Below are 18,963 nucleotides of genomic sequence, written 5' to 3'. Positions count from 1 at the left end.
AGAATTGAAGCTTTTGAACTGTGGTGTTGGAGAAGACTCTTGAGAGTCCCTTGGACTGCAAGGAGATCCAACCAGTCCATTCTAAAGGAGATCAGTCCGGGTCCCTGGAAGGACTGATGCTAAAGCTGAAACTCCAATACTTTGGCCACCTCATGCAAAGAGTTGACTCATTGGAAAAAACTCTGATGCTGGGAGGGATTGGGGGCAGGAGGAGAAGGGGACGACAGAGGATGAGATGGCTGGATGGCATCACTGACTCGATGGACATGAGTCTGAGTGAACTCTGGGAGTTGGTGATGGACAGGGAGGCCTGGCGTGCTGCAATTCATGGGGTTGCAAAGAGTTGGACATGACTGAGTGACTGAACTGAACTGAGTAAACTATTCTTTTTTTTTTTTTACTAAACACTTTATTTTTTTATTGTAGTAGGAACACATATGAAATCTCTCCTCTTAATAAATTTTAAGCGTACTATACATTATTGTTGACTAGAGGTGAATGCTGTACAGTAGGTCTCTAGAGCTCATTCATTTTACTTAGTTGAAAATGTTTTGTCTGTTTGTCTACTGATGATTAACTCTCTACTTTTCCCTCCCCTAGTGTCTGGGAACCACCATTCTGACCTTTGATTTTATGAATCTGATGATTCTAGCTAACTCATATAAATGGTACTTGTCTTTATGTGTCTGGCTTATTTCACTTGGCATAATTTCCTTAAGAGGTCCATCCATATTGTTGCATATTGTAGAGTTTCTTCCAATTTTAAGGTTGAATAATAGACCTAGATAGCGTATTCAAAAGCAGAGACATTACTTTGCCAACAAAGGTCCGTCTAGTCAAGGCTATGGTTTTTCCAGTAGTCATGTATGGATGTGAGAGTTGGACTGTGAAGAAAGCTGAGCACCGAAGAATTGATGCTTTTGAATGCTGTGGTGTTGGAGAGGACTCTTGAGAGTCCCTTGGACTGCAAGGAAATCCAACCAGTCCATTCTAAAGGAGATCAGTCCTGGGTGTTCTTTGGAAGGAATGATGCTAAAACTGAAACTCCAGTACTTTGGCCACCTCATGCGAAGAGTTGACTCATTGGAAAAAACTCTGATGCTGGGAGGGATTGGGGGCAGAGGGAGAAGGGGATGACAGAGGATGAGATGGCTGGATGGCATCACCAACTCAATGGACATGGGTTTAGGTAGACTCCGGCAGTTGGTGATGGACAGGGAGGCCTGGTGTGCTGTGGTTCATGGGGTTGCAAAGAGTCGGAGATGACTGAGTGACTGAACTGAACTGAATATTCTATTATGTATAAATCATTTTTCAATCCATTCATCCATTGATGAACATTTAGTTTGCTTCTACAGCATAGATATTATGAATAGAGCTGCAATGAACATGGATGTGCTAATAATTCTTTGAGATCCTGATTTTAGTTCTTTAGGAGATATACCCAGAAGTGAGATTGCTGGATCATAGGATAGTCCTATTTTTAATTTTTTGAGGATTCTGTGCTGTTTTTCATAGAGGTTGCACCATTTTGCATTCCCACCAACAGTGTGCAAGGGTTCATTTCTCCACATCCTCACCAACACCTGTTGTCTTTTGTTAAGACTATTACTTTTTGAGAGTAAAGAGCTTATATTATTCATTGTTGTTCCCTTGGTATTATTAATAAACCTGGCATAAAGTGAATCGTTATCCATGTGTAAAAAACATAAGATATGAGAGTTTTCTTCAGATCTCTCAAGGGCTGTCTTGTGTTTACAAATGTCTGTGGAGCAGAAATAAGACCAAACAGTAGAATTTACAAGATGATGGACCTCTTCCATATGGAACTATCAATGCACCTAAGGGAGGGACCTTCATTAGTAACAGTGGTTTGTTATGGCATGATGACTCACTTGGTTTGTCCACTCTTCTGTCTCTAGCCAAGAATTCCTGTAATAGAGAGTTTTATGGAAAGTGAGTCCCACACACAGATGCCTACAGAGACCAGGCAGACATGTGAACTAGTGAGTCAGTCCAGGCGTAAGATAATTGGGAATGGTGGGAAGTACATGGAGATACTGTGCATGCCCCGCCTAAACAGGCTGGCTGCTCCTCAGCTCCAGCCAACAGTTTTGCAAGAAGGTAGGTTCACCACTGCCAGGCCTTTCATTTTTTTCAAGGGAAAACAGAAAATCTAGATTCTTAAAACTTCTCAGTTTAAAAAGTATTTGGGTCAAGAAAGCATCACTGTGGTTGGTTACTGACCATGGTTGTGAGTGTGCAACCTTTGTGTAATATATGTAGCAGAGGATGTTAAAGCCTCAGGTGTGAGGACAGCCTCCTCAAGAAACTGGCCTGGGGTCTGATCAGTTTGCCCCCTCCAGCCCATAAACATACTCTGCCTGTTCCCAGCTTGGGCCTTTGGCCATCCTGTCCTCACAGCAAGGAAGCTCTGTGGCTCTGGCATTTCCCACTATGGCTCTTTTCCCCACAAACCCTATCTTCTTGGTCCACCTCTAGTATTTCCTGCTCTTGAATATCTGCTGCACTTGGTCATTGTCCAGTGGTCTCATAGTCTGTCTTATTTAACTGAGTCATAAGTCTCTCATAGTAGGGGCTTCTATTTCACATGTCTTTCCTGTCATTTGTAGCATAGGGTTCTTGCAAGAAATACGCTTGCTCCTTGGAAGAAAAGCTAAGAGAAACCTAGGTGGCATATTAAAAAGCAGAGACATTACTTTGCCAACAAAAGTCCATCTAGTCAAAGCTATGGTTTTTCCAGTAGTCATGTATGGATGTGAGAGTTGGACTGTGAAGAAAGCTGAGTGCCAAAGAATTGATGCTTTCGAACTGTGGTTTTGGAGAAGACTCTTGAGTCCCTTGGACAGCAAGGAGGTCAAACTAGTCCATCCTAAAAGAAATCAGTCCTGAATATTCATTGGAAGGACTGATGCTGAAGCTGAAGTTCCAATACTTTGGTCACCTGTTGTGAAGAACTGATTCATTTGAAAAGATCCTGATGCTGGGAAAGATTGAAGACAGGAAGAGAAGGGGACGACAGGGGAGGAGATGGTTGGATGGCATCACCGACTCGATGGACATGAGTTTGAGCAAGTTCCAGGAGTTGGTGATGGACAGCAAAGCCTGGCATACTGAAGTCCATGGGGTCGCAAAGAGTCGGACTGAACTGAACTTGCTCTTCTGAAGCTGAACTTCCAGTGTTGAGAGATAAGCACAGGCCACTGAACAAATAAGCATAAGAAAATTGGACAGTGTTTGTGAGAATAAATAAAGTAGTTTTGGGAGACAAAAATAGGATGGAAAGAATATGTGTGTGTATGTTTGTGTAGGTGTGATTATTCTGGGTTGGAGATGGGAGAAGGTCTTCCTGATGCTGTGACATCTGAGACTTGAATGACTGTGAGGGGCTAGCCATATCAAGATCAGGGGAAGAACATTCCAGGGCAACAGAACAGCTGATGCAGTGGGTCCAAGGCAGGAGCCTGTGTGGTGAGCTGGAGGCTCAGCAGGGAAGTCATCAGGAAAGGAAATTTTAGAACTAGCAACTAAATTATTCAAGTGAACTTATTGTACAATTATTACTGTTTAAATGTATATGGTTGTGATCATTTAGATCTAAGAATCTCTGCCATGATTTCAGGATCAGATTCAGTAATTACCAAAGATTCACAGAGGAGAAAGTGATTGTTTTAGAATTCACATGACATATCCTACTTTGAAGCTTCAGATTTCCCATGGATAGGATAGGACACTGGCAATGTTTCAGGAAAATGGCACCTGGTATTATATTCTTAAACTGTATTTGTGTTGGAAGTAGTCATATAGCAGTGAGCATTCATGCAGTAAGAAACAATTCCTTCATCCTTTAATAATTGCCCTCAAGGATTATAAGAGAGATGAAGCATCCATTTTAAAAGTTAACTGGACAAGGAAGAAAGCTTTGTCCACAGAGTTTCAGATTTTCTTGGATTTTCTGGTATCTGCACAACAGAGACCTGCTGAATTGCCAGCCTATAACAAGCCACAACCCTGGATCCAGAGAGCATTTGTGATGTCCAGCCAATGCAGAACTGCTTTCCCTCCCAAAGGGTGGTCTCCAAATCTGTTGTAGCCTTTGGCAAGATGTTTGTATCACAATTAAAAACAGATGCCCTTTCTGCCCTTTCCTTTGTTGTCTAAGTTACTACTGTTCAGGGAGTGTGAGCCATGGCAGTCTCTCACGCACCTTCAGAACGCCCAGCGAGAGTCCTCATTAGACATTCCTGTCCTGAAGCCTTGCTATGAAACACTCGACAAAACAGAGTAGACACAGGGAGGTTCTAGTAATCTGCTCAGTACCTTCTGAATGTTTCTTATCACAAATCAGAACACCAGTCCTGAGGTTTAATATAAAAAAAACCCCACCTCTCTCTAGATAGTTTCTACTTGAGAATATTTAATCCTAAAGGAAAAATATTTAATCTTAAAGAACTATGTAGTCCTAGAGGAAAACCAAAGCATGCTCTTGCTAATGGACTGTTTGTTGTTGTTGTTGGTATTGAATTTTATTACAGGATATATTTGTATTATATATATATATATATATGACATTGACATTCCAGAGTATCAAAAATCACTGTAAATTCTTGACTAAAAGAGACTTATTAGAGATAAGACTGAATATAATGTGTGGACTTTGCTTGGATCCTGCTGTAAATTGAAATTGAAACAACTGGGAAAATTTAAATATGGATTGAATATGAAATGGTGTTAAGGAATCATTGGTAATTTTGTTAGATGTGATAATGATACAGAGGTTTCATAAGAAAATATCCTTATTTTATAGAGTTGCACTCTGAAATATATAGGAAGGAAATGTCACATGTATAATTTATTTTAAAACACTAGCAAAATATTGAAGAAAATATTGCAAAAAATTATTGTTCAGTCTAGGTGATGGGCGTATGGAACATGCTATTGTATTTCCTTTGTTGTCCTGTATATAACTTGAAGTTTAAAAAATTCTTTGCAAACTGTGACATAGCAGAGCAATTTGTCAGCTAAATAGCACTATTTTACAATGTTAGTAGATTTTGCTTTATTGTGCCTTTTGTGATGCAGCCATAAATGTCAGTGGACCTGGAAACTAGATGCTTTTTTGGAAATGAGACATTACAGTAAAAATGAACCAATATTCTCTTCTTATGTATGTCCTCCACCCTACCCCCGTGCTCTCATTTTGCAACTTGGCCCATGAGGGAGGTGAAATAGTTCACAAATAAAACTGAAACATATGGAATCCTAAAGCTAGAATTTTAAACATTTTGTTTCAATGTCAACTTTTAAAAAGAATATTTTTAAACTATAGTTACCATAGTCATTTTCCTCCCTTTCAAAATGTGTATTTTATAATCTGGATTATATTCAGTTCAGTTCAGTTCAGTCGCTCAGTTGTGTCTGACTCTTTGTGACCCCATGGACCACAGCATGCCAGGCCTCCCTGTCCATCACCAACTCCCGGAGTCCACCCAAACCCACGTCCATTGAGTCGGTGATGTCATCCAACCATCTCATCCTCTGTCGTTCCCTTCTCCTCCTGCCCTCAATCTTTCCCAGCATCAGGGTCTTTTCAAATGAGTTAGCTCTTTGAACCACGTGGCCAAAGTATTGGAGTTTGAGCTTCAACCTCAGTCGGTCTGATGAACACTCAGGACTGATCTCCTTTAGGATAGACTGATTGGACCTCCTTGCAGTCCAAGGGATTCTCAAGTCTTCTCCAACACCAAAGTTCAAAAGCATCAATTCTTTGGCACTCAGCTTTCTTTATATACATGGATTCTATTAACATGTATAAACTTATTGGTACTGTCTAATGTAGATACATGCCTATCAATGGCCCATCTTTGCCTTTCTCTATTCAGGGGTTTTGAAGGAGTTCTTGTTAAATCTACTGGTGCTTTTTCTTCAGACAACTTTGTTGCAGATGCTATGTGCCAGTATTGGGTATTGTTAAGACTTTCTTACCTTAAGATATTTTGATACCTAGACCCTAAAATAATATATTTTAATATATAACAATTCTCAATAATATGTAATATTCCCATTTCCATTGAACCTATTGATAGAAATAACAAATTCACACTGCAGTGTGCACTGAGTCACATGACCTGGCTACTGATGGAGCAAAGCATGTTGTTGTATTTTTATCCCCACCTACACTTAACCTGTAAGTTCATTTTTTGACTTATTTTTCATCCTATGTAGTATCAGTAGTTATAGATTCAATACCAGAGGGAATCTGGCTGTCCCCTTTCCTCAACTTGTACATTCTTAGTAAGGTGTGAGTGCTGGCACTGCACTTTTTTTTTTAATAACAGTGTCTAAATGGAGGTATCTTGGTTTTGAACTGGAGTTAAGTCATCTTTCTGAATGTTCAACAGTGAACACGCATGTGCACTTGTCACGTAAGGCACTGGTGAAGGTTCTAGGGAGTACCAGGTTGCAGACTATCAAATGCTTGGAACCCGAAGACCTGGTTTCTGTCTTCAGGAGTTAGCAAACTTTGTGGAGACAATTACTATGGGAAGTATATGATAAGTATATGAGTTATGAGGGTGGTACTGTGGAGGGGAAAAATGTAACCTAAAACTTTAACATAATTTGTTGGTTGTTAAGTATGTTGTCATGCATTTGGTATTTTTTAATATAAAATTATAAAAGCACTACTGAAATAGCAGTAATATTCTAGGGGAGAGGAACCTGGAGGCAGACCCTGGAAGAGAGAATCATGTAGAAAAGGCTGCCTTGAAAGTATGTTCAGTGTCCTTCAGTTGGGGGGACAGGGCCAGTTTCAGGTAGCTCTGCAAGGAGGGAGCCAGGGAGAGATCCTACAACTTCACTCTCTTCCCTCCCATCTCTCGTTGATCTTCTCCCTTTTTCTAATCTAAAGGCAAGGGAGCCCACTGGTGTAGTCCATCCAAGTCAGCCTCCTGGGGCAGATAGCAGAGTAGATAAGGGCAGAAAGTAGAACAATTATCATCTTCTTCTCAAAATATAACAATATGAGGGGAATGCTTGGAGGGAGTTCTTCACAGAATCTAAAATGTTAGAGTTGGAAGGATCCTGAGAAATAATTTTCAACTTCATTTTGAAGATGGAGAAACGAGCTCCATTGAAATAGCAACTTGAGTACAGTGAGTTGTCACATGGCTGAGAAGATATGACAGACCTTTGGAGAGCCCAGGCTCTTCCTAGCAGGACAGGCAGATTAGCCTCTGTGTATTTTTCAAGTTTTGCCCAAAGGCACCACACTCACTCAGCCACTGTTCAGCATGAGTGAAAATGGTAAGAAGGTTTTGGTTGTTATTCAAGGGAACGTATGAGTACTATAGACACAGTCAATGCAGTAGGGCTTGTTTCTATAACTGAAGTAAGAGTCATTCCAGATAATCTGGAAGGCACAGAAATATGTCAAGGACAAAGAAAAGCCACCCACAATGCACCACAGAGATGATGACTGTTAATATTTTGGTGCTTTCTTATAATTTTTAAAATTAAAATGTACAGTTTCATATTTTATGTGTTCACTTAATAATGAACAATTTCCCATGGAGTAATAGAATGCTTTAGTAGCAATAGTATAGCATAATATTTTTAATAGATGCAGCATGATTTTAAAAGTATTTTCTGTTGTTAGCATGTGGATTCATTCTTAGTTTCTGCTGTGATAAATAATGCTACAGTATATACATATATATACATGTGTTTTTTACACACACACATACAGAAGTAATTGTGCTTGTCTCTAAGAAACATTTTTATAAATAAAAGTTCTAGTATAAGCATTTTCAGGGGTTCTTTCTGGTGGATCACAGTGGAAAGAATGTGGCTATGGGGTAAAACGTCATGACTTGTTTTGCTCTGCCACTTTCTACATGTGTGACCTTAAAGTAAAATTGACTTGAAAAGAGAGTAATTTAGACTATAAGGAAATCTTTCAGAAAGACCTATTTAAAATCTAAGGTATTAATAATAAAGACAGAAATGGAAGTTCTCAATAACTGTATTTTTCTTTTACTGAATTGTCCAGTAACTCTTTCTTTTGAATTTTTTTTTTTTTCCTGGCCAGTAACTATTTCTAACTCTGTCCACCATAATCTTCCTTCCTAAGTTCTCACCTTCAAACTCTACCAGCGGGCAAAGCACGTGTACAGTGAGGCTGCGAGAGTGCTCCAGTTTAAGAAGATATGTGAAGAAGCACCTGACAACGTGGTCCAGCTGCTGGGGGAGCTAATGAACCAGAGCCACAGGAGCTGCCGGGATATGTACGAGTGTAGCTGCCCTGAGCTGGACCAGCTGGTGGACATCTGTCGGTGAGGCTGAACGAGCAGTGTGGTGGGATGCTACCAGGGAAACTGTTTAATGGAAAAAAGCAGCATTTTTTTTCTTCTCAGTGAAGAAGATCCTTCACACTTTGTATCAGAGGGTTTGTCTGTGACATACAGCTAGACTTGTTCCTTCCTGAAGATGTATAAGATAAAAGATTGGAGACTCAACTCCATGGCTTTATGAGGTTCCAGGTTTGGAGTCCGGAGAAGGCAATGGCACCCCACTCCAGTACTCTTGCCTGGAAAATCCCATGGACGGAGGAGCCCGGTGGGCTGCAGTCCATGGGGTCGCTAGAGTCGGACACGACTGAGCGACTTCCCTTTCACTTTTCACTTTCATGCATTGGAGAAGGCAATGGCAACCCACTCGAGTGTTCTTGCCTGGAGAATCCCAGGGACGGGAGCCTGGTGGGCTGCCGTCTCTGGGGTTGCCCAGAGTCGGACATGACTGAAGCGACGCAGCAGCAGCAGCAGGTTTGGAGTCAGTTCTTCACAACATCATAAAAAAAGACTTTTCCATCTTTGGATGATGTTTCAGGGAGATTTTCTCAGACACAGACCCTGTGTTACTTTCTCATGGTATTTTAAGCAATGGTTCCCACTACACTGCAGCTCCACCAGCATCTCCTGTTTGGTGTCCTAAGTTTAACAGTTTTATTCAAAAGAGAAGAAAGAAAGGAAAGAGGACCTCAAGCCTAACAGAAGTGTATCAGGGAGAGGATGCTGTAGGAATTATTCAGAGGCAGCATTTCCTGTTTTCCAGGTTTAGATTAGACAGTTTGGGGAAAAGGATTGAAGAAAGCCCAGTTTATGAATGGACAGTTGAAACACAAATGTAAAGAGGGAAACTCTTTCATAAAGCCTGAGAACAACATCCTTATAATTGCTGGAGAATGGGGATAATAGAGTAGAATGGTTCCTTTACCCAGAAGGGAACTCATTGACCTTGGAGGATAGAAAGGGAAATTGGGAGAACTCTCAAATGGATTGATGTTCTTTCCATTGTGAGAAAATCACAGAGAACTGCCTGCAATTAGCAATGAAAATATAATTAACCACTTGGCGCCTGCGGCTTGCCTCACTCATTGCCACACATCCAGTCTGAAAAGTTTAAACCAAGTAGCTCCAGTGATTGTAAATGGCATGTGTAACCCAACTTGTTGAGAGACTTGAACACAACAAATTGCTGAAATTCACTCTGCCAGGGTTTCCTCACTATCTGCCAAAAAGGCTTTCAGAGCTTGTTTCATTGAAAGTACTCTCTTCTGAAACTATCAAGGGCAGATATTGTTCAGTTCTGGAAGTAACAGGAAGTGGAATGATTTCTGCAGAAATTTAGCAGAAGCATCTTTGCTAAGAAGGTAGTAGGATAGCTCAGATCCCATCTGAAACAGCAATGGAGGGGTATTTGCCAGCCTCCTGGAATTCTCAAATGGGACTTTCTTGTTCTGGCATGGTCAACCAGCTCTTGTCTTTATACAGCATACATTCACATGGGTAAAGAGGGAAATGACAACTAAAAATAGAGTGGAACTGATAAGTGTTATGAAAAAAATAGAAAGGCTGGAGAGTCCTAGGGGTGGGTGGATAGTCTTTATATTGACTGGCTGAAGAAGGTCTCTCTGAAGAGACAGTTGGGCAAAGACCTGAAGGAAGTGAAGAAATGAGAACAGTGGCTTCACATGTGAGGAACAGTCCAGGAGGAACAGTACACACGGAGGGCAGTATCGGAGGAGAGGGCTGCAGGTGATGAAGCAGGAGAGGCCATGGGGAGTCATACCCCTGAACCTTGTTTGCCATTGGAAGGACTCTGAGTAGGAAAAAGTGGCAATGGAAGTGTGAATTGATTTTATGCCAGATGTGCCTTGAAGGAAGAGTCAAGAAGATTGCTGTATGGGTGAAAGTGAGGAATCAAGATGACTTCTGGGTTTTTGACCAGAGAAAATGTCCTTGTTTCTGTGAAAGCCATATTTTGGGGGACCAGGCTTCACATTTCTGGGTCAGAATGATCTAGTTCCATAAGATATGAAAGCAGGAAGAGGCCTTAGAGATCCACGAGAGTTCTAAGAGGGTAAGAGATTGGAACAAGGTAACATAATCAGTCATTGGGAAAGCCTAGCTCCCCATCCAGGTGTTTTTGTTTTTTTTTTTCCACACCTGTTTCTCTCTCCTTGGGTTATACTGAAAGTGAAAGTGTTAGTCAGTCAGTCATGTCTGACTCTTTGTGACCCCATGGACTGTAGCCCACCCTCCAGGATCCTCTGTCCATGGGATTTTCTAGGCAAGAATACTGGAGTGCATTGTCATTCCCTTCTCCAGGGGATCTTCCCAACCCAGGGATTGAACCTGGGTCTCCCACATTGGAGGCAGATTCTCTACCATCTGAGCCACCAGGGAGGCTGAGATGTATTTGAATGAGGGACTTTAACCTATTTTCTTTTATTAAAGTTTTAATGATGGAGGCTCTGGTTTTCTATAGGTTGCAGTATTTGAACATGGAGCAAAGCCATGTTGAGCAGGGAAGGGCAATGTGTGGAGAAGGATGAAAACTGGGCTGGAATTTAGGAAGGATGTGTTCTAGCTCTGCCTTGTTTCATTCTGAGCTTTGCGACTTTGAACTGTCACCTTGCTTTATGATCTCCAATACGTTTTTCTGTTCTAGCAGTCTATAGATCTCTATATATATTTTGAAAATGTGCTTCTAGTAGAAGATTTAGTGGCTGTGTTTTAAAAGGGTTCAGAAGAACATGCCTTTTGCTTTTTCATTTATTTGCTTTTGGAAACTCTTCTTCGGAGAAGGCAATGGCACCCCACTCCAGTACTCTTGCCTGAATAATCCCATGGGCGGAGGAGCCTGGTAGGCTGCAGTCCATGGGGTCGCTCAGAGTCGGACATGACTGAGTGACTTCACTTTTCACTTTCATACATTGGAGAAGGAAATGGCAACCCACCCCAGTGTTCTTGCCTGGAGAATCCCAGGGACGGGGGAGCCTGGCGGGCTGCCGTCTATGGGGTCGCACAGAGTCAGACACGACTGAGGCGACTTAGCAGCAGCAGCAGCAGCACTCCTTTTCTTAATGGCAGCTAAACTGTCTCTGTCTAGACCATTTTCATCTGCTGTACTCATTTTCAGTTGGGTCTGGTGTAAGGAGCTCACTCCCTTTTTTATGGTTGTTTTGTTTGGAATTGCTAAGTATCGAAATTACTTTCTTATTCTATATGGACTGTTTGGACTGAGTTTCCCATATTGAAAGATTATCTTTTGGCATGTTGGAAATATTGGCTAGAATAGTTGTCTGGCCTCTTAGCTTCTTAAATAATTAATTTTCTCTTTGCTGTAACTGTGGGCAGCAGGTGATATTCTCCAAATATGCCAGTTGATTGCTAGTTACTAAAGGTCTTGAGTAGCAGAGCAACCTCAGAGGAGGATACTCTGGGAGAATTAAGTAGATGTAGTCATTAATGCCATGACTTCCTAAGTCAGCACATACTTTTCATAGGGCTATTTGTGTCCCACAGGAAACTGTAGTCTAAACTCCATTTTCAAAAGCTCTGGCACTTTGCTTTATGTGGATGTATGAGGCGAAAAGGGAGGAATGCAGAAGAATGCAAGATAGTGGTAAAACAGAATGGTTAAAACAGGAGAAAAAGACAATAGGAGAGTAGTAAATGGTAAATGAAAAAGGTCCGAATTAAAATGGCAACACTCTTAAACCCTGGTTCCTTCTGCAGCTTTACGACTATCTTGGTGGGCAAGCAAGTGTGGGATGTGCTGGGAAGGACCTGGCAAGCCTGGCAAGGCCTGGTGTGGGCTACTGGTCCCATAAAGTTATCATCTGGTAGAGTACTGTTTTGTATAAGAACCACCACCACCTCCATAATTCCCTGTCTCCTTAAAAAAAGTTAACACCAACGGGCAATTTGTGACTAAGACTGGGCAGCCTGAGAAGGTTGGTTGCCTTGTGGTGATCAGAAGAGGGAAGAGGGAAGCTGAAGTTGAGGAGGAGCACTGCCAAAGGCTCTCTTTAGATCACCTTCCCTGGTCCACTTGTGGGACTTAAAATCCTGTTAGTTTTTCTGAAGGCCTGCTTGGAAACTATTTGGCTTGAAAAGACAGCTGACTGACTGAGTGAATGAAGGATGTGATATGTAGAATACTTGGCACTATCTACAAATCTTAATGTGATCTGAGCTAGGTGTCTCCTGGTAGCTCGTCTATAGGATAGCTTAATGACTCAAGTGGAGAGAAGTGGGGGAAAAGGATAGAAGAGATCACAGATACTTGAATTTGTTTCAGCTGAGCCTTTTACTGCTCTTCAAGAGAAAATCAGTTTAAAATCCAAAGAAAGGGCCAGAGAGGGAGAAGGAAATTAATCAGTTAGACTGCTTATTTTTTTAATTAAATTAGAAAACCTCAATTATATGAAATAATGAAGAAAATAGATGAAGCTTGCCCAATTATAAAATGATTCTTGTAAATGAACTAAATGTAAATTTTAAGAAAATGGGATTTCTTGAGGAACACAAATAAATTTTGTAACCAAGTCAGTTATATATGAGACAGCTCATTATTATATAGAATAAAGAATGGCTATATAATACTTAAAAAATAGTTAATTTTTTATTTCCATTTTGATACTTGTTGAAATTAGAGAGGACTCACTGAAGTGTTATTGCCCAAGCTACTAAGGAAGATAAATGACAAGTTTTAAAAGACCAACAAAGGTTACAGAAGTTCATTTGCGGGCTTCCTCAGAAGTCTTCCCACAACTTTATTCCATGGCTGGCTGTGTGGCTTAGCTTCTTGCAGCCATTTTCCTAAGCAGGTGGGAGTAGGGAAGAATGAAGTGTAAATCCACCTGTGTGTGCTCTTTTCCTCATGATCTTATGGGCTAATCTGAACACTGTCAAGAAAAAGGAAGAGAGCCATTCAGCTGCCTTAGGGGCACACTTCTCTTTGGGTTTCTGTCCTCCATTTATTGTCCCCCTGCTCCTGCACTCCCCTCCCCCAATATGTATGCCATTTGCAGGACAAACCGCCTGGTCTTCTATGAGCTTTGTGGCTTAAATTTATAAAATGGATATGTGGTTATATTTTCTTATACTTTCTCATTTGAACATTGAAGTCTATGGTTTCTTGAATCAAAAGCAATCTGAAAGTGTTTCTAATAAAAATCATAGAAATTGTTCTAGAAGCTGTGTTTTCCTGAGATTCTAATCAGAAAATTTTATACTTAGAGCAGAAGCTAGAAGTCTTTCCAGAAAAAGAGTACATTATGAATGATATATATAAATATAAAATACACATATAATTATTTCAAATTGTTTTATTTTACTCAATATATTTAAAATTTAGCCATTTCCTACAATTTACATTTTGTAAGATAGTTATTTTATATTGGGCAAGTATCATTTTCCTTTATTATTTTACTTTGTTTCACATAATTGAAGTTTTTAACAATTATTAGAAACTCCCAAGTGCCTGGAATTATGCTGGGCTGGAATTAGATAATAACCTGTCCCTAAATTCAAGATTTTCTGAAATAACTTAATATCTATTTATAAAATATATCAATATATATCTTAAAATAAAATTGAATTAAAATACAAGGCACAATTCCTTGCTTTCCCTCTGCAGTTTGTGGCAAAGTTGGGACTTACTGGATCTCTCCCCACCTCCTCCCTCAAGGCCACCTTTGATCCATGCCTTACTTTAGTCAGTGCTTTATGGTCAACTCAGTTCATTTAAAAGTAGGAAATTTTATTCAGGCTATACTTAGGTGTCTGGAATTATAGGAGTACACTTTTTAGTGATAAAAGGAGTCAAAGGGGAACATTCCTTATAATCTATATCTGCTCTAGTCTTTGTTTTGTAGATCATGCCTTATAAGGCTGAGGATATTTCTGTTGTTTTGACCAAACCTTCCTTGTTAGTCCCAATCAACTGACCACAAGCATCAAAGTGATATTTGGGGTTTTAGGGGTTTGGTTTCCTAGGCTTTGTATTGCTTCTCTGATGTGCCATAGCTCAGGAGCTGTATTTTTAATGTCTCACTAGTTTCCCAGGAAAAAAATGCAGTTGTGAAAAGTTCACTGAACACCCTTAGCTCACCTAACTTTTTTCTTGATTTAAAGCTTATTAGTTTACTAACTCTGGCTGTCTCATACAATTTCTATGGCCACATACCAGCAGGGCACACTGCAGGCAGTATCTCGCTGCCTTTGTGAGTGTGTATAACTGGGCAGGCTGCTGACTAGCTGTTGGGGCAGCGCCTGGTTTGTGATCACAAGTGCCACTGACTCGGGTAGAGGGCTCTTTATAATAGCACTTACCGTTCTCAACAGGGAAAATTTGAGCCCTGATGATTTCAAACCATGTGGTTGATGCAATCTAGTTCATTTTCATTTGTAGTAGGCAGGGTGGTGATAGAGTAGCTCTGGAGACTTAAAAGTGAATGATTTACCTAGAAAGACTTCTCGTGTCTGCTCTCTGGAAACTGGCAGGAGAGTCAGGAAAATAGGCCCCCTGGCACAATTCCTATGGGTTTTGCAGCCAGTTAGAAACACTTTCAGTTTGCTTTAGATTCAATTTTGAGACCACAGTTTTCAAAAACTGTTCAAATGAGAAAGTGTAAGAAAATATGCCTAGAAGTTCACTGAAGACCATAAAAGACTTGGTTGACTTGAGTCCAGAAAAATGGTATAGTTTGGGTCTTAGAAAATCAAATAAGAGGGCATACTGTTCTCTAAACCATACCATGCTGGCTTTGATGCTTAGATTTAGTGTCTTTCAGAGATACTTCAGTGACACCTCTGTTTTTCTTAATATCTTCCACAAGAAGAGATAGTTTGATATGGCTGTGTGACAACGTTTTTTTTATTCCACCAAATTGCAAACTAGCCCCTTGCCAGCCTAGGAACTCTAGATAAATACTAGAATCTCAGGGTAAGTGAAACTTTTCAGTTTAGGCTCTTTTTACCTACTGGGCCATAAACTGAATGTTTGAGGGGCAGGAGGAGATGAATAATCTATTTGCTTGCAAGCATTTTTGTTTTCTTCTCTAGACATCTACTTTCATATGAAAAACATATTTTAATGAATATAACAGATGATGAAAAGAAATCAACTGAGAAAATCATTGAGGGGGAAATGAATTACTGATGTGCAATAATTCTCATGTCCTAGAATAAGGGTAATATTCTACTGATATTTTCCAGGAAATAAAGTAGCTCATTTATATGGAAAAAGGGGACAGAATTGTGCTAAATTAATTATGAAATTCTTAATCTGCTATGAATTTGGAGTAAATTTTATTAGGATGAATTTGGAAGCACATGTGAACTGTTCTTGTCAGGATAAATTGCGTCTTTTAAAGATGAGTGATCTTTGTACTTGTGTAGGGCCTTTCACTTTGGTATAAATCTTAGGTTTGAAACTGTGCTTGGTTGATGGCCACTAAAATTGCCTCTTGCTGCACGGAGGCTTATATAGTCATTTCCATCTCAACCACACATTTTGTTCAGATGAGAAATTCTGCGTCCAGTCATCAGAACCAGCTCCTGAAGGCACAGGGAAAATGGGGATGGACCTGCTGAACCACTACCCTCTTGTGGAAAGGTCTGCATAATTTCCCTTTAGAGATTAGCAGGTAAACTAACTTAGAGTTTAGTAACATTCTTTGTTGAGAAATTCATTTAGCACAAATCTAGGCTATCTGTTCTAGGTGACTGAATGCAGCTTAAATAGCCACCAGAGGAAGCTCTCACTTGTATGTATAAGACTTGCACTTTAAATTTTGATTTGCCCTCTTATGGAGCAACCTTCTGATTCATACTGTTGATTATGTGTACTACCTGTTTTCTTTTTACTCCCTCTTCTTGATCACCTGAAGACTTGTTATATAACTCTTCAAATGCTGGCTTTATGGAATCAAGACTACAGGGGGTTATTGCCAGCCTTCATGAAACAGGAGTACTACTAATTTTTACTAAAGAGCCAAAACTTGGGGCTAGTTTTAGATACAATTAAATTTCAAATCACCTTCTGATAATAGTACAAATTTTGTAATGTCCTAAAATGTTTGACAACACTGAAAAAAAAAAAACCCCACAAAAACCCACAAAACAAAGCACACCACATAATCTCTCCTTAGTTCTTGGAGTGTTCTGAAGCACCAGGAAAATCAACTCTTATTTTCATTTGCAGGTTTTAATTTTTTCTCTCATTGTTTTAGGAAATTTGGGGCTCAAGGATCACGACTTACTGGAGCAGGATGGGGAGGCTGCACAGTTTCAATAGTACCTGCTGAGAAGCTGTCCAGCTTCCTGGCAAATGTGCACGAAGCCTATTACCAGAGGAGCAACCGAAGCTTAGCGCCGGAGAAGCAGAGTTTGTTTGCTACCAAACCTGGAGGTGGAGCTTTGGTTTTCCTTGAGGCCTAAACAATGTAAAAAATCTCCAAGAAACTATTTAGAACATTTAGGGACTGGCAGGACTTCTTATGCCACAGTAAATTAATCCTCCTTCTGTTTTGTATTATGAAGAAATGGTTGCTATTATCAAGATATATTTCCAAAGAAATGGTTGAAATCTCCCCATGCTTCATAAAGATGATTTTTCCACCTGAAATATGTTTTCTACCAATAAGAGCAAAGATTATGCTTGGATAGAGATCTCTTAAGATAATTTACTTAGATTTATTGATTTCAAGATTTTTAAAGACACATGGTAAAAGACCATCGATACTGGTACCTCATGGATTGTACCTGAATTAAACATACATTCTTAAATACAATTTACTTCTGGTTTCTCCTGGCATTCTTCTTCCTCAGGGTCTTCTGTTGATGATGATGATGATGACAGTGATGCCAAAAATTCTCTCTCAGTTAGAGCTTCAAAACGCTATTAAAATAATACACTATTAAGGATTCACAGATTTTTCTGGATATTGTATACTTGAAAGTGAGATTCTCCCAGTTATCAACTTGAGGGAGATCACTTAAATTTTTTTCAAAAAATGGATTCAGGAAGAAAATCCCAGGCTGATTTAATTTTTTTAACCATTTGATATCATATAAACAGTTACTTTCAATTCTTTTGGCCCTGAGCTTTCTCTATCATAAAAGAGAAACTTTAGATAAAAAAAAAAAAAAAAACCAACTTCAAGTTCTTATCTCTGTGCACATGGAAATAGATAATTATCCAAATATTAATTCAGATAATTCAATTTATTCATGGAATTTACTTTATTCCCACTCTATCCTTCCTTTTTTTAAATGCCACTCGAGTCCAGGATGCAGGTTTACTATTCTAGGAAAATCCATCTGCGCCTTGCAGCCTTCACTGTATGTCGAGCAAGGCTTGTTTGTATATGTGAACCAATGTAGGGCAGGTGTGAGGCATGCAGGCGAGGTATGAAAAGGCTGAGAGTGGGCTCTGGGATTGGGTAGGCTTGTTGGTAGATGCCTGTTTATCAAAATGGGCAGAAAGTTTGGCCTCATGGTTATGGTTAATGAGTGGCTGTCCCCCAGATAGACTACAGGAAGGCCTCCCTGAATTATATCACAATTTAGACCAAAAAGCATTTTGCTGGCATAGTCAGATAATTGAGGGACAGCAGTTATTTGGCATAAATTATCCATAAGTTTATCACAATTTTCTGTTATTCTCAGCTTGGTTTTGCTCAAACACTGGGCATCTTCTTGAATCTCAGTTTCAGAGAAGCTGAGACAAAACTGGTTGTAACATTTCTCAAAGAACAGCAGTCATATACAAGCACTAGGAAATCCATTATTCTAAAATAAATTTTGGTACATTTTTATTCTTAGCAGAAAGGTAAATACTTGAGAAAACTTAAGTCAAATTTGCTTGCATTTAAAAAAATTGATTTAAAATTATAATCCTTTAATAATTTTCCATTTTTCCACAGAAGATCTGTGGTTGATTGATATATAATTCTTTGAAGATACCCGAATTATTGTAAAAAATGCACTTGCTTTTGCTTTGCTATTCTATTTAAATTTTTCACATGAGAAACCTTCTTTATAAAATAGGTAAGTAAACATTTCTTGTGCACACTCTGCTTTAGAGGACATAGCCATTCTAATCTTGAATCTACTCCTGTATTTATCTTGATGTCTGGCTTGAAGAAAAATATTTTTCCAGTGAAACCATCTCCTAGTGTTATTCTAGAAATTATGAAAGATGTTGAACTCATTTGTGGAAAGGAGAGGGCTAAAGAAAGTGAAGTCCCTCAGTCGTGTCCAACTCTTCAGGTCTGCATGGACTGTAGCCCACCAGGCTCCTCTGTCCATGGGGATTCTCCAGGCAAGAATACTGGACTGGGTTGCCATTTCCTTCTCCAGGAGATCTTCTCAACCCAGGGATCAAACCTGGGTCTTGGCAGACTCTTTACCCTCTGAGCCACCAGGGAAGCCCAAGGGAAGGGAAGCCAGGAGGGAAGACTTTCTTTCTTTCTTAAAGGATGAATAGAATTTGAAAGCTGGGGAATAGGCAATGCAGATGATCAAAGTATATGATTATGGATAAGCACCATATGTTCAGAAGACTTGGTGGGAGTGAAGGGTTTGCCTT

General features: G+C 39.8%; 2 protein-coding genes across 2 annotated transcripts in view; one reads left to right on the top strand and one right to left on the bottom strand.

Moving 5' to 3' along the window:
- The window catches only part of GALK2 (galactokinase 2), a 141,906-nt gene extending 124,740 nt beyond the window's left edge, over positions 1 to 17,166 (top strand). The window contains exons 10-11 of the mRNA XM_010839517.1: positions 8,153 to 8,354; positions 16,604 to 17,166. Of these exons, the coding sequence (XP_010837819.1) occupies positions 8,153 to 8,354; positions 16,604 to 16,811 (410 nt within the window). The 3' untranslated portion in view covers positions 16,812 to 17,166. The remainder of the gene's footprint in view (positions 1 to 8,152; positions 8,355 to 16,603) is intronic.
- FAM227B (family with sequence similarity 227, member B) overlaps positions 17,130 to 18,963 on the bottom strand; it is a 217,778-nt gene continuing 215,944 nt past the window's right edge. Inside the window, exon 16 of the mRNA XM_010839519.1 lies at positions 17,130 to 17,271. Coding sequence (XP_010837821.1) covers positions 17,155 to 17,271 — 117 coding nt within the window. The 3' untranslated portion in view covers positions 17,130 to 17,154. The remainder of the gene's footprint in view (positions 17,272 to 18,963) is intronic.

The sequence above is a fragment of the Bison bison genome, unplaced genomic scaffold (assembly GCF_000754665.1).
Source record: "Bison bison bison isolate TAMUID 2011002044 unplaced genomic scaffold, Bison_UMD1.0 scf7180017864118, whole genome shotgun sequence".
NCBI classification, from domain to species: domain Eukaryota; kingdom Metazoa; phylum Chordata; class Mammalia; order Artiodactyla; family Bovidae; genus Bison; species Bison bison.
Note: the sequence above shows the minus strand (reverse complement) of the source record. Positions and strands in the feature narration are given on the sequence as shown.